At 50.4% G+C, this 14,377-nt stretch overlaps 1 protein-coding gene across 19 annotated transcripts in view; it reads left to right on the forward strand.

Annotated features, from left to right (window-relative positions):
* MAPT (microtubule associated protein tau) overlaps positions 1-14,377 on the forward strand; it is a 130,448-nt gene that overhangs the window by 66,827 nt on the left and 49,244 nt on the right. For 9 of the 19 annotated variants that reach the window (XM_009190918.3, XM_009190921.3, XM_009190907.3 and 6 more), the window contains exon 3: positions 7,879-7,965. The exons of 3 other annotated variants lie outside the window; for them this stretch is intronic. In XM_009190918.3, coding sequence (XP_009189182.1) covers positions 7,879-7,965 — 87 coding nt within the window. Of the gene's footprint in view, positions 1-7,878; positions 7,966-10,407; positions 10,495-14,377 lie in introns of all 19 variants that reach the window. 7 more of the 19 variants (XM_003913230.4, XM_003913229.4, XM_009190917.3 and 4 more) reach the window with 1 other exon arrangement.

Consider the following 14,377-nt stretch of genomic DNA (forward strand, 5'->3'; position numbering starts at 1 on the left):
GGAGGTCCCCTGAGTGTGGGAAGCGCTGGGACCACCAGCTTTCTCACACAGGGAGTGGCCATCCCAGCTTGGAGAGGTTCCAGGACTGGTTTCCACGCTTGTTTCAGATTTCCATCTGTTGAATCAGGGAAGGTGTTGGATTATGAGGAATTTGGGGATTAGGAAAGTGGGTGCAGGTAGGTTGGGGGGAGGTGAAGGAAGACATGGGCACATTACAGGAACAGGGGCTGCTCAGAGGTGTCCGAGAAGCTCTGGGTGAGGAGGTGAGAGGGAGAGGGGAATGCAGCTCGGCGCAGCCTCCCTGCCTGAGGTCAGCCATCACGTGGTGATGGAAAGAGGGAAATGTGCTTTCTGACGGCTCCAGCCAGTGCTGCCAGATTCAGCTCCCCAGGGAGGGCAGCTGAGCAGCTCCAAGCTAGGAGATCTGTTTACTCCTTTGAATCCTTCTTAGAGGCTGGGCATGGTGGCTCACGCCTGTAATCCCAGCACTTTGGGAGGCTGTGGCGGGAGGATCGCTTGAGCCCAGGAGTTCCAGACCAGCCTGGGCAACATAGTGGGACCTCGTCTCTACAGATAATAATTTTTAAAATTACCTGGGCATAGTGGCATGCACCTATAGTCCCAGCTACTCAAGAGGCTGAGGCAGGAGGATCGCTTGAGCCCAGGAGGCAGAGGTTGCAGTGAGCCAAGATCCCATCACTGCACTCCAGCCTAGGCAAAAGAGTGAGACTCCCATGTCCAATTATAATAATAATAAATAAATCTTTCTCAGTCCCTTCCTCACTGTGTCCCCCTCCACTAAACTTTTCCACCACCTCTCCCACTTCCCTCGCTCCCGCTTTCCCTCTCCTTCTCTCCCCACTCCATCTTTTTCTTTCTCTGCTGTTTCCCACCCCTTCCTCCTCTCCATCCTGCAACACTGCCTACCCTGTCCCCGCCCCACCCTGGTGCTCAGGATGTGTTAAGTGAGGGTGGTAGCCTCCAAGAGCTCAACCCCGAAGGTTAGCCTGTTGAAACCACTCTCCCAGCTGCCCCCTGGCAGTTGGTGCTGTTGGGGGAAACTGGGATTGGGGGCCTCTTTTCCTGACAAAGAGATGAAGAGTTCCCTCACCAGGTGCCTGGGACTGGGGTGTGGGTGTCACAGCCTATCCCAGCACATCTGTTTGCATCATGATTAATAGTGCTGCTTTCAACTGGCGGCGGTGGCTCATGCCTGTAATCCCAGCACTTTGGGAGGCTGAGGTGGGTGGATCACGAGGTCAGGAGTTCAAGACCAGCCTGGCCAACATGGTGAAATCCCGTCTCTACTAAAAATACAAAAACTAACCGGGTATGGTGGTGGGCGCCTGTAGTCCCAGTTACTCAGGAGGCTGAGGCAGGAGGATCAATTGAACCTGAGAGGTGGAGGTTGCAGTGAGCCGAGATCACGCCACTGCACTCCAGCCTGGGCAATAAGCGCAAAACTCCATCTCAAGAGAAAAAAAAAAATAGTGCTGCTTTCAGCCTGGGCATGGTGGCTCACGCCTGCAATCCCAGCACTTTGGGAGGCCGATGTGGGTGGATCACAAGGTCAGGAGTCCAAGACGAGCCTGGTTAACATGGTGAAACCATGTTAAGGAGAGACTCCTTCTCTCTCTCTGTTTTTTTTTTTTTTTTTTTTTTAAGACAGAGTCTCGCTCTGTCGCCAAGGCTGGAGTGCAGTGGCGCCATCTCGGCTCACCGCAACCTCCGCCTCCTGGGTTCAAGCGATTCTCCTGCCTCAGTCTCCCAAGTAGCTAGGATTACAGGTGCCCGCCACCACGCCCAGCTAATTTTTGTATTTTTAGTTGAGACAGGGTTTTACCATGTTGGCCAGGCTGATCTCGGACTTCTGACCTCATGATCTGCCCACCTCGGCCTCCCAAAGTGCTGGGATTACACGCACGAGCCACTACACCCAGTCAACTCCTTCTCAAAAGAAAAAAAAATAGTGCTGCTTTCTCCTTCAAGTGTCCTGATTTGGGTGATAGTAAATGCCACCCTACTTATAAGGGAACTACCTCAGAATGCTAATTGGGACATTTTTGTAGCATTCTACTATTAGCAATAGGTGATGCTCACAACAGCCCGTGAGGGTAGATAACATCCACTTCACAGATGACAAAGGAGCCTCATGCTCAGACCATGGGCTGCCTGAGCAGGTCCATGGCTGCAGCCCCACATGGGCCATGTTTCCCCCTTGTCACTCTTTCCACCAAGCCCCCTTGGAACTTCAGTTATTAAACTCTCTTGGGTGGAATTCAAGTTAGAATCACAACAGATGCCTCATATGAATTGTGCCAGTGAAAAATGACATTCTATTTAGAGGCAGGGCAGCCTGGCTTAGAGTAAGTTTAAAATATGTGTTATGCTGCAGCAAATGTACCATGATCCTGTAAGATGTTCACAACAGGGGAACTGGATGTGAGGTATACTCTCTGTACTAACTTCGCAAGTTTTCTATAAATCTAAAACTGTTCCAAAATAACAAGTTCCTTTAAAATTAACTCCAGGAGACCAGATGCAGTGGCTAATGCCTGTAATCCCAGCACTTTGGAAGGCTGAGGCAGGTGGATTGCTTGAGCCCAGGAGTTTGAGGCCAGCCTGGGCAACGTGGTGAAATCCTGTCTCTACAAAAAATACAAAAATTAGCCAGGTGTGGTGGCGCACTCCTGTAGTCCCAGCTACTTGGGGGACTGAGGTGGGAGAATCATCTGAGCCCAGGAGTTTGAGGCTGCAGTGAGCTGTGATTGTACCACTGCACTCCAACCTGGGCAACAGAGCGAGACCCTGTCTCAAAAAACAAAAATGAAATAAAGTCTGGGAAAGAAGTGGGTTTTACCACTCTTATTTTCTGAAGAGAAACTAAATTTAATGTGTAAAGTGAGGACAAGTTCACCAAGTTAGTGTTTGAGTTGCCTAAAATATGTTTGCTAAAACTATTCAATGCTTTCACATAAAACATGATCAGAAGTTCTATGCCAAAACATATGTGTGTGTGTATATATATATGCACTATATATACTGTATGCAAAAATGCAAAATCTAAATTGCCAACCTTTTTGAAACTGCTCTGAAGGGAAAGCATTTGAAGATAAATTGCTTACCCAAAGAACATACTTTCCAAGAAAGCAAGTAATACTTAAGGTGTTCATAGTCCTCATCAAATTAATTCTTGCTACTGAAAGCTTACAAGGAGCTGTTTTTATGTCAGGTGTGACAGGTTTGACTTGGCAGAAGGTGTCACTTTACTAACAACATTTTACATAAGTGACAGAAGACAAGAAACTACATGTTAAGTACCAGAACAAAGAGTGTCTAAGTGGATGCTAAGAGTTGAAATATGGCTGGATACCTGCCCAAGAGAGCTGAAAAGTAGATGAAAGTTGGTTACCTATAAACTAGTGCACCCTAATGAATTAAAAGGTGTTGATGAGTTAACTTGTTATGCCTTCCAGATAAGACATGCAAATGGGGCTTCTTCCTCCTTCCCTCCTTCCAAGGAATTTAACAAGGAGACCAATGCAAATGATAAGAACTGTAGGGCTCAAGCTGGGAACAGATTGGAGAAAGGGGGACCATCATGCCCATATAGATGCCCCTGTGCCCTGGCAGTCAAGGCTTCTGAAAAATAACGAAACCCAGAAGTCTGCATGATGCTGCCTTATCATTTGTCCAAAGCCTTCTTGCGGCAGTTTGCAGGCTCTTGCGAGCTCCAGGACCAAGGAGATATGTTCGTGCTGGAAGCTTGTTTAGGATGAGCTGTTCTTTGTGGGATGGGTGCAGCCAGGGCCAGGTGTCCAGGGATGGTGTTTTAACAAAGCGTGTGAGGTGTCTGATCTCACAGTGCACTTGAACTCCATTGCCTTTTTTTCATCTTCTCATTCTGTTTCATGCACAGAACCAGCCCCATCCTGAAACTGACTCTAAATTACTCCCGCCCCAGGTGGAGTGCCTTTCTCAGAGTTCAACAGAGCCTTCCTGTCGCCCAAGGGACAACTCCACTGAATGCCCAAGCCTAACAAATAAAAACCAAACTCTGTGCTCCCCCATCCTGGGCCATTACTGGTTTCTCTACTGCTGTTGGTGGTACCACCATCAACTTGTCCATCATGACCCTGGCCAGTTCCTCCCACAACCCTCCACAGCACCCAGGGACCTCACCTCCATTCCATCCGACACAGACCTCCTCACCACAAACCTTGGTTTTGCAACAGCAGCCCTGAGACCTTTACACCCTCCTCCCTTCATCCTGTCCCCCACCAAGGCCCCAGAGCCATTCCTTAAAGCAGGGCTCCACAAACTATGACCCACAGGCCAATTCTGGTACCCAGCCTGTTTTGCACAGCCAGTGAACTGACAATGATCTTTTCATACAACCAGAAAAAAAAAAAAAAAAGCCCACCATTCTGAGTATGTGACTTCCATGTTCAAGATGTCTCATGTTCAGAAAGGCCCCTGGAAAAGGAGAAAGGGTATGAGCTGGGCACAAAGGGAGACCCTCTCAGCTGAGCTCCTCCCATCCAGACATTTTCCTGGACTTCCTATCCAATGACTTCCCTTAGCTTCTCATCAGCCACCCCTGCCTGCCCAGGAAGCTGACAGATGTGGCCTTTTAACTGGGCACAGCTCTGTTCCATATCATATCAGGGCTCTGTTCCCAAGGAAGGTAGAGAGAATGGACACCAGGTGGACCCTCAGCAGTCTGTGCCACAGAGGGAGTGTTTGCAGTTTCCACACTAAAAGTCCCCATGTGCTTGACGGGATCTGTGACTACAACGTGATGCTTGACTTTTCCTCATATGACCAGAGCCACTTTGTCCATCTGGTGTAATGGTCAGCTACCTGCTAGGGGCCCTCCAGGATTCCTAGTTGATTCCATATCTGCATCACCACCATCAGCACTAAATAAAATACTCAAGTTCCTGCTGGTGAGCATGAGCAGTGCTACATTGGGCCCTTCAACCAAGGTGACAAGGACTGAAAATAATCACTGCCACTTATTGGGGGCTTCTCATCTGCCAGGCATGGTACAAAGTGCTTTAAATAAGCATTCAACAGTTTCTTGCTGACAGAAGCCCTGTGAGCCAGTGGAGCTACTCCCATGCCCATTATACAAGGGAGAAAACTGAGGCAGAGGGAGGTTAGGTAATTCGGTCAGCATCACACAACCAATAGGTGGTGGAGCCAGGATTTGGGCCCCATCTGCCTGACTCTCTAGAGGCTCTGATCTATCCAGAGTTGAGTCTAAGCCATGGATAGGGCAATTAGACAACAGAGGAAACCCATTCAGCCACCATGTGCATGAAGAGTGAGGAATTTCTGTCATACAGAGGGGAGTGAATTCACTGAGCTGAGAGCTGAGGAACCACTGATCTGATGGCTGAGACACCACTGGGAAGACTGGAGAGGCTTTTCTGGGCATGCATTGCCAGGCACAGGAGAAGCTGAGGGAAGATGACTAAGAGGTACTGGCAAAGAACTCAGAAATTCTGATGGAAGCTTTACATGCTACCATCACATCCATCCATCTATCCACCCATCCATCCACCCATATCTTCCTCCATCCACCCAATCATACATACATCCAGTCATCTGTACACCACCCACCCATCCATCCATCCATCCATCCATCCATCCATTCATTCCTTCATCCATCCCATCATCCATCCAATTATACATACATCCAATCATATATCTGTACATCATCCATTCTTCCCTCCATTCATCCATCCATCCACCCATCCCTTCCTTCATCCTTCTCATCATCCATCCAATCATACATACATCCAGTCATATATCTGTACATCACCAGCTCCATCTATCCATTTATCCATCCATCCTTTCTTTCATCCATCAATCATCCATCCATCATACATACATCCAACCATACATCTCTACATCATTCATTCTTCCATCGATTCATCCAATTATCCATCCATTCCTTCCTGTATCTATCCCATTATCCATTTGATCATACATACATCATCTATATGTCATCCATTCATCCAACCATCCATTCATCCATCCATCCATCCACCCATATCTTCATCCAATCAATCATACATACATCCAATCATCTACACATCACCCATCCATCCATCCATCCACCCATCCATCCATCCATCCATCCATCCATCCATCCAATCATCCAGTCGTATATCCAATTACACATCCATCCAATTATACATTCATACATGCATCTAATCATTCAATTATACATACACACATCCATATAATTATACATCCAATCATACCTCTATCCAATTATACATTCATACATTCCAACTAATAAATTATTAATTCATATATCCATCCTTATAATTATACATCCATCTAATCATTCAGTAATTCACCCGTCCATCCAGTCATCTATCCAATAATACATTCATCCAATCATCCATCCATCCATCCACCCATCCATCCATCCACCCATTCATCCATCCATCCATCCACCCACCCATCATGGTTTGAGCCATGATTTACTACCATGGTCCACTGTGGACAGCCCAGGTGGGATTGAATTGAAGAGAAGCCCAGGGCTGCCCCCATAAACATTTGGCTCCTTTACATCGATGAGAACTAGATCCACATGTATAAATCCTCATGATTTGAAGGTGCTTTTACCAACATTCACTCATGGGATTCTCCCAGCAGCTCTAGGAGGTAGAGTTGAGGTCATCTCACCCATTTTACAAATGAGGAAACAGAGGCCCTGAGAGGCAGGTCCAAGTCCACCTGACCAGAAAGAAGTGGAACTGGGACTTGAACCCAGCCATCTTGCCCCTTGGTCCCGTGCTCTCTAGCCTATAACTCCCGCTTCCTGGTAGGGCACCTCCAGGAGGACCCTATTGGCTGGCCTTGGGCCTGCCCTTGAGTCTTTTGCTGTGTGTGGCCATCCTTCCTCCCTCAGGAGAGTGTGTACTCCCAGAGCACAGGCTGTATCTTCTGAGCATTTTGTCCCTTCCCAGTACCTAGCACTCAGCTCTGTATACATCAGGCTCCCAAGAAGTCTCAACCTTCCAGAGGGTAAGGTCTTGACCTGCTCTGCCCCGGATACTGCAGGATGCATTGATAAGCCCATAAAATAACCAGGGCAGATTGACTCCCAGTGGCCAAAGTACCACAGGGAAGGGACAATTCAGTCCTTCTAGGAGGAGGAAGTAGTTTTCTAATTTCTATTAAGCCAACAAGAGCTGCCTTACTAAGGGCATTATTGGTGGAGGGTGTGACTGTCAACCACTGTGATCATTTGGGCCTCTCTTGCCCAAGCTTCCCATTCTGAAAGGACAGTTTTCTTGTAGGTACCCATGGCTGCCATTTCAAATGTAACTCACAGCTTGTCCATCAGTCCTTGGAGATCTTTCTGTGGATGCTTGATGGCATCCAAACACCACCCAATGTCCACTTAGAAGTAAGCACCGTGTCTGCCCAAGGAAGGGGTTGGATCTCTGAGTGTTTTCCTAGGTGTCTGCTTGTTAATTAATAGCAATGAACAAAGCAGAAGGTTCATGCGTAGCTGGGCTTTCTGGTATTTGCTGCCCGTTGACCAATGGAAGATAAACCTTTGCCTCAGGTGGCACCACTAGCTGGTTAAGAGGCACTTTCTCCTGTCACCCAGGAGCAAACGCACATCACCTGTGTCCTCGTCTGATGGCCCTGGTGTGGGGCACAGTCGTGTTGGCAGGGAGGGAGGTGGGGTTGGTCCCTTTTGTGGGTTTGTCACAAGGCCGTGTTCCAACTGTTTCCATGGGGAGCAATTTTCAGCTCCACAAGACACTGCTCCCCAGTTCCTCCTGAGATTAAAAGGGGGCGCTGGGGAGAGGCCGCCGTTCTGAGGCCTCACCATGTGTGTTCCAGAATCTCCCCTGCAGACCCCCGCTGAGGACGGATCTGAGGAACTGGGCTCTGAAACCTCTGATGCTAAGAGCACTCCAACGGCGGAAGGTGGGCCCCGCTTCAGACGCCCCCTCCATGCCTCCAGCCTGTGCTTAGCTGTGCTTTGAGCCTCCCTCCTGGCTGCATCTGCTGCTCCCCCTGGCTGAGAAATGTGCTCACTCATTCGGTGCTTTGCAGGACAGTGTGGCGGGAGCTGAGCCCTGCTTCGATGCCTTGCTTGCTGGTGCTGAGCGTGGGCACCTTCATCCCATGTGTGCTCTGGAGGCAGCCACCCTTGGAGAGTCCCGCGCACAGCTCCACAAAGCCTCGCTCCATACGATTGTCCTCCCATACCCCCTTCAAAAGCCCCCTCTTCTCTCTTTCTTCAGGGGCCAGCAGGTCCCAGAGCAGCCATTTGACTGAGGGAAGGGGCAGGTCAGTGCACATCTGATCTTGGTTTAGTATCTTTCATTTTGGGGGCTCTGGGTGTGGCCTGGGCCTCTGGACTTTGGCCACGATGTTTGTTCCGGCCCTTCTAACCTGTCCTTTCCAGACACTCAGCATCTAGGTTATTAGGACTCACATACTTCCTGACGTGCTCCTCAGTCCTGATTTTGACCATCTTCTCTTGCTTCCCATCTGTATCAGTCAAGACTGCATTTGGCTGTAAGAAACAGAAACCCCAACTAACTGTGGCATTTACATGAAGAGGTTTACTTTTCTCACATAATCAGATGCCTGAACTTGGCCAGTACCTCAAGGGTCACTGATGCTCTCCCGTCTTTATTTTCTGTCATCTTTAGTGGTTGGATTATTGCCTCATGGTTACAAAGTGGCTGCTGCACTTCCAGGCATCACATCTGCCTTTGAAGCAGGAATGAGTTGCAAAGTAAAGTGGCCAAAAGGGCCCTGAAACTAAATGCGTCCCCTTAGGAAAACAGGAGTTTTCTTGCAAGTGGCAGTCTTCCACTTATGTCTCATCAGCCAGAGCTGGGTCTTACGGCCACCCCTTGCTGCAGGCAAGGCTAGGACATTGAGCATTTTGCCTTCCAGCCTCTTTAGCAGAATAAATCAAGGGAGAAGAATGTTAATAATGGCTTTCAAGTGACTAGTTGGCAGTATCTGCCCGTCTATCTCTCCATCCTCCCCTTGGAGGTTCAAGGTTCCTTTCTTAGCACTTCTTCAGGCTCTGCACATTCATTTGGATCTTGTGTCTTGGGGTGAAAAACTTGCCCAAGTGTCTCTGCAAGCATCTACCTTTGGATGAATTTGGAAAGTGGCTTTCAAGTGCCCGCCCCTTGCTTGGTACAATGCTGCATCTTTAGAGGATGCAGCAGGCGTGGGCCTTGCTGCTGAGGTTCTTAGCCTCATAAGAATATCCAGGTTAGATTCTCTTGGCTCCTTCTTAGAGCCAGTGATGCAAGACACTTCCTGTTCATCTTGTCGGGATGGTTTTGCCAGTTGCCTGCCATCCTGAGAAAGTCTACAAAACGATGCCAGACCTCATGCCAGCTTCCCAAGCCTTGGCTCTCAGGGCTCCCTCAACAGAGTCTGGAAGAATCTCCCAAACAAGTCTCAATGCCCTCTGGACCCTGTGCAGGCGTGAGACTCAAGAGCACCGGCTCCCACCCCTGGTGGAGGGAGCCCTGCGGGGGCTGGGATCTTGCCTGGTTGCTCTGCCTGCACCCAAGACAACCATAATTAAAATGTCCTTCATTGAACTTGGAAAGCCTTCAAAGCTGACAACTCCTTACGTGTACCTGGAGTGGCCTGGGAGTGTGCCAGGGCATTGCTTGAGAGGAACACTGATTTGGAAGCGTTTACCTTGATGAGAGACTGACAGCAGCTCCTGGTAGCCGAGCTTTCCCTCCTGTCTCTGCTGTGAAGGTGGACCCATGCGACAGTCAAATGCCTGACTTTGGATAGGACCGGACCTATTTATTGCCATGCAAGGGACTCTGCATTTTTGAATTATGGGTCATGGGCTTGGAGACAGGGGTTAGAGCTGGGAGAAGTCTTGGAAGTCACCTAGAGAAGACACTGCCATTTTGCAGATGAGGAAACTGTCCAATCAAAATGGACCAAGGATTTGCCCAAAGTCTCACAGCAAAACCATAGCCCCCGCCCTAACCCCCCCAGTCCCTGTGCTGTCTCAGTTGTAATTCTCGGCTTAAGGATCAAATAGTTATGAGCAATCATCTGGTTTTCAGTATTCTTTTAAAATGCCTGGGGCCATGCCCAGCAGTCCCTTTCACTGGGGTTTAGACAGGGCTGCCGGGCTTTCCTGGTGGATGAGCTGGGCAGTTCATGAGCCAGTAGCACTCAGCAGCATGTCAGTGTGCTTCCTGGGGAGCTGGCAGCAGGGGCTTCAGGCCCTGCTTCAGGGCTGCTTTCTTGCATATGGCTGATCCCCTCCTCACTCCTCCTCCCTGCATTGCTCCTGCACAAGAAGCAAAGGTGATGGGCATGGCTCATCCTGGCTCCTCTAAGGTGGTTCTCGGTGGTTTCCAGATGTGACAGCGCCCTTAGTGGATGAGAGAGCTCCCGGCGAGCAGGCTGCCGCCCAGCCCCACATGGAGATCCCAGAAGGAACCACAGGTGAGGGTGAGCCCCAGAGACCCCCCAGGCAGTCAAGGCCCTGCCCGGTGCCCCAGCTGACCTGCGACAGAAGTGAGGGCACTTTGCGTGTTTATCCTCCTGTGGGGCAAGAACATGGGTGGATTCTGGCTCCTGGGAATCTTGGGTTGTGAGTAGCTTGATGTCTTGGTGCCCAGCTACCTCCCTGGCTGCCTGCCAGCCTCTCAGAGCATTTAGGACCTTCTGGACTTCTTCTAGACGCTCCTCATCTTGCCTCAGTCAGCGCATCAGTTCCAGGGAGTTCTCTGCAGGATTTTCTGGGGCAGGTGGTGGCAGACCCGTGCCTTCTTGGCACCTGAGGTCAGTCCATCCTCCTGCTCAGACTGTCCGGCACAGGGCCACCTCCCAAGGGGTGGACCCAAAGATCACCTGAGTGCACAGAGGGTGCAGATGACTGGACCGCATCTTTTGGTGATCTTAATGAGGGGTCCCAGAGGAGCTGAGACATGTGATCTAGCATCCAGTTCTGGGACTCTGTCTCCTTTTCAAACATATTCGTGTAGGACAGGCATGACGAGAATGCCTTGTCAACACGGGTGATGGGGAATTGATCGGACAGGGCACTGGGCTGAAGGCTGCAGTCACCCAAGAGTGGCTCAGCTCCCCAGGCCCTAGGAAACGCCCGCACAGCCTGGAGCTCCTGGAGTCATTTCCTTCTCGTCTTCTTCACTGCACTTACGTAAAGATGCCAGCCATTGGTTTGGTGATTTGGAGGGTGCCCAGTTGCCCAACAAGAAATGCAGAAGAGGCCTAGACAGGATTTCATCAGCAATGGAGAGCAGGGAAGATGTGCCCAGAAAAGAATTTCTTTTCCTTCCTAAAGATGGTGCTCCCTGCAGCTACTGGGGAAGCCTGCAGCGTTCTCTAGGGCTCTGTGTGTTGAGACCAGCCCCACCCTGGCCCCTTCTGAGTGCATTTCTGCTTTGTGACTTGATCCGTGAGGTCCCCTGAGATGGGCAGAGGGGATGTTCTCGAAGCTGGGGCAGAGCCTCATCCTTGAACGTGAAGGATGTTTGAAGACCGTGGCACGATCACGGGATGAGATCACGGGGAACTTCAGTTTCTCTCCTCCTCTCCCTTCAGTTATTTCACTGGGGGAAATCCCTCCCCTGCCCAGAATGAAAACTCTAGCCAACTCTTGACTTTTCCATCACTCCAAAGTAATTGAAAGTACGTTAGTCTCCGCAGTGGCAAAACACAGTGTGCAAATGCTAAATAATTAGAACAGCCAGTCCCATGTGACAGTCAAAGCTTCTAACTCCATTCAAAGTTGCCGCCATTCCCCTCGGGGACTGGCGGGGAGGGGAGGGGTAGGAGAAACAGGAAGGTTCTTACTGAGTCGGTCCTGGTGTGAGCCATGTCACACTCCCTGCATAGGTTTCAAGGAGATACTCTTTCTCTCTCTCTCCATGGGGACCTTATTTGAATTCTTCTAGACTCTTCCCCCAGGCTGCCATCTCCAGCTATCCTCCCCTGAAGAGCCCTTCCTCTGCACTGGATTCTGGTGGCCATGTCATCTCCTCGGCCCTGTGGGAGTCTGAAGATCTGGCTGCAGCCTCACCTCTGAGGTCCTGCTGGTTGCCACCTCTTAGACATGATCTGAGGCACTCTCTCTGACCTGTGCCCACATGGGGCCCACGGGAAACATGCTGGCAAGCAAACTGTGGGTGTGCGGACAGTTCTCAGGACTGTAGCATCTGTCCTTTGTTCTGCCCCCAAAGCAAGGCCAGCCCATCTTCCATCTGAGAATGGGCAGATTCTCAGTGTTCCTTGGTGGGGCCCTGATCATAGACCACCAGGTCCCTAACCAGAGGGGACACGCACCACATGTCCTCAACGTATTGACTTGAAACATTGTACTGGGACTGTGATGGAGGGTGGCCATGTAGCCACTCCCACCACCCCCAAGCCAGTGTCTCCAAGGAAATCCTCCTAAAGATCCCTTTACACCCTCCGTGTGGTGGGGTGGTTCTAGAGTTGGGTGCATGTGTCTTCAGCTACTGACAATGCAGACCTTAGTTGGCACCTCGCTCTGGCCTATCCTGTTTGCTGTTCTTGGTGCTCCAGTGAAACTCCCCACGGGCCATCCAGTTAGGGTGCAGAGTGGCCACCCCCTTGCAGGATCCTGCCTTGCTGGAGAGCAGAGGGCCCTCCTGGCTCTTGTAAAACATTCCCAAGGGTACAGAGACGCCACTGGTGATGTGAGGTCCAACCTCCACTGTGCCCTCTCTCCCTCCTTGGTGTTTCCAAGCAGCTCCCTTGCTGGGGTCAAGCGGTGGCAAAGACAGCGCAGCCTCCAATTTCTGACTCACGCCAGGCCCGGCTATCACAGCTCTGCGCTGGTGTGTGACAGCAAGGTGACTCACCCAGTGCCGTGGCAGTGACAGTGTCCAGGGAAGCCTCCACATGCTCTCTGTCTCAAGGACTCTGGCATTTAGTGGGATTTGCTGTCGCTCTGAGCCTTTCTACCATTGCCATCACCTTGTCAGAAACTCAGGCCGAATCTGCACTCAGAGCTGTGCCCAGGCAGTTGAGCCAACACTCGCTCAGTGATGTTGTCGCATGACAAGGCACTGTCACCACTGGGCCTCGTGGGCAGCGCAGTGTCGGCTAGATGGACCCAGAGGGTGTCTGTGTCATGCTAGTGCTAGTGATGGGAGCCCCCTGAGCCCATTGCCTACCCTCCCATCCCCTTAGCAGCTGCTTGGGGACAGCCAATGGCCTGGGTGTTTCTGAGGCTACCACATGGCTGCCAGGAACCTCAAGAACCTTTCTCTCCCTTGCCTACAGTCTTCACACAGGCCTGTGCTGGCCAGTGGTGGGGATCCAGCATTCCTATCTTAGGTGCAGAGAGTGACTGACTCATTGCAGGCCTGGGAGATAAGACTGATGGCCCGACCAGCAACATGTATGCATTTCTCAGAGGCAGTGACCTCTATCACTGCCCTCAGGAAATGCTGGTGATTCTGGTGGCCTGAGGTCAATGCATGTCAACGTGGCCAACTTGCCTTATAAACTCTTCTTCTGGACAATTGCATGCATTGTCCTGTAACAGTGTCCTGTTGTTTATGATGCAGAAATTGGTGTTTGTAAACCACGTTGATTTTGGTACTATTGATGTGGTCAGGAACTTTCTCAGTCTTTCTTGTTTGGGGTGAGCTGTGGCTTCCTAAACAGGAACCCAAGATACCCCCAAAAACTGCTCAGTAGCACTGCCAGCCTCCCTCTTACCAAGTAGCACCCATTCAGGGCATTCTGTGAAAGGCATTTGCCCAGAAGTTGGGAGGAAGGAAACGTAACATTTTGGGGCACCTACCATATGGCAGGCACCAGGCTAAACGTGTTCACACAAATTCTCTTACTAACCCTCACCATCCTTCTACAAGACAAACTAGTATCTTCATCTTGGGGTTCTAGATGAGGAAATGGAGGCTCAGAGAGGTTGAATGAATGCTGGTGCCTGGATACGAACTCCGTCTGCCTGACTCCACAACCCAGGCAAAGTCTTTCCTTGAACTTCCCAGCAGCCACTGCTTAGACACAGCCTCCACGACCACGGCTCAGCAGCAAACTGCTTCTCTGACCTCAGAGTGTGTGTCCTTGTGGAGTGGGGCATTCAGGGCCCCAGTGGAGAAAGTCTTTCCTCCTAGGTCATAGCCACACCTGCATGTGGGTGCTGTGCATTTTATTTAGTGAACTTTTACCACCAGCATCCTCAGCAATGACATTTGCAAAGAAGCCAGAGCTGAGGCACCTTAGTATTCTTGGGACGTGACTTTCCTGAATGTTTTAGGGAAAATACCAGAAGACACAGAGAGCTTGGTTTCTAGCAAACAATAACTGT

The sequence above is a fragment of the Papio anubis genome, chromosome 17 (genome assembly GCF_008728515.1).
Source record: "Papio anubis isolate 15944 chromosome 17, Panubis1.0, whole genome shotgun sequence".
Taxonomy (NCBI): Eukaryota; Metazoa; Chordata; class Mammalia; order Primates; family Cercopithecidae; genus Papio; species Papio anubis.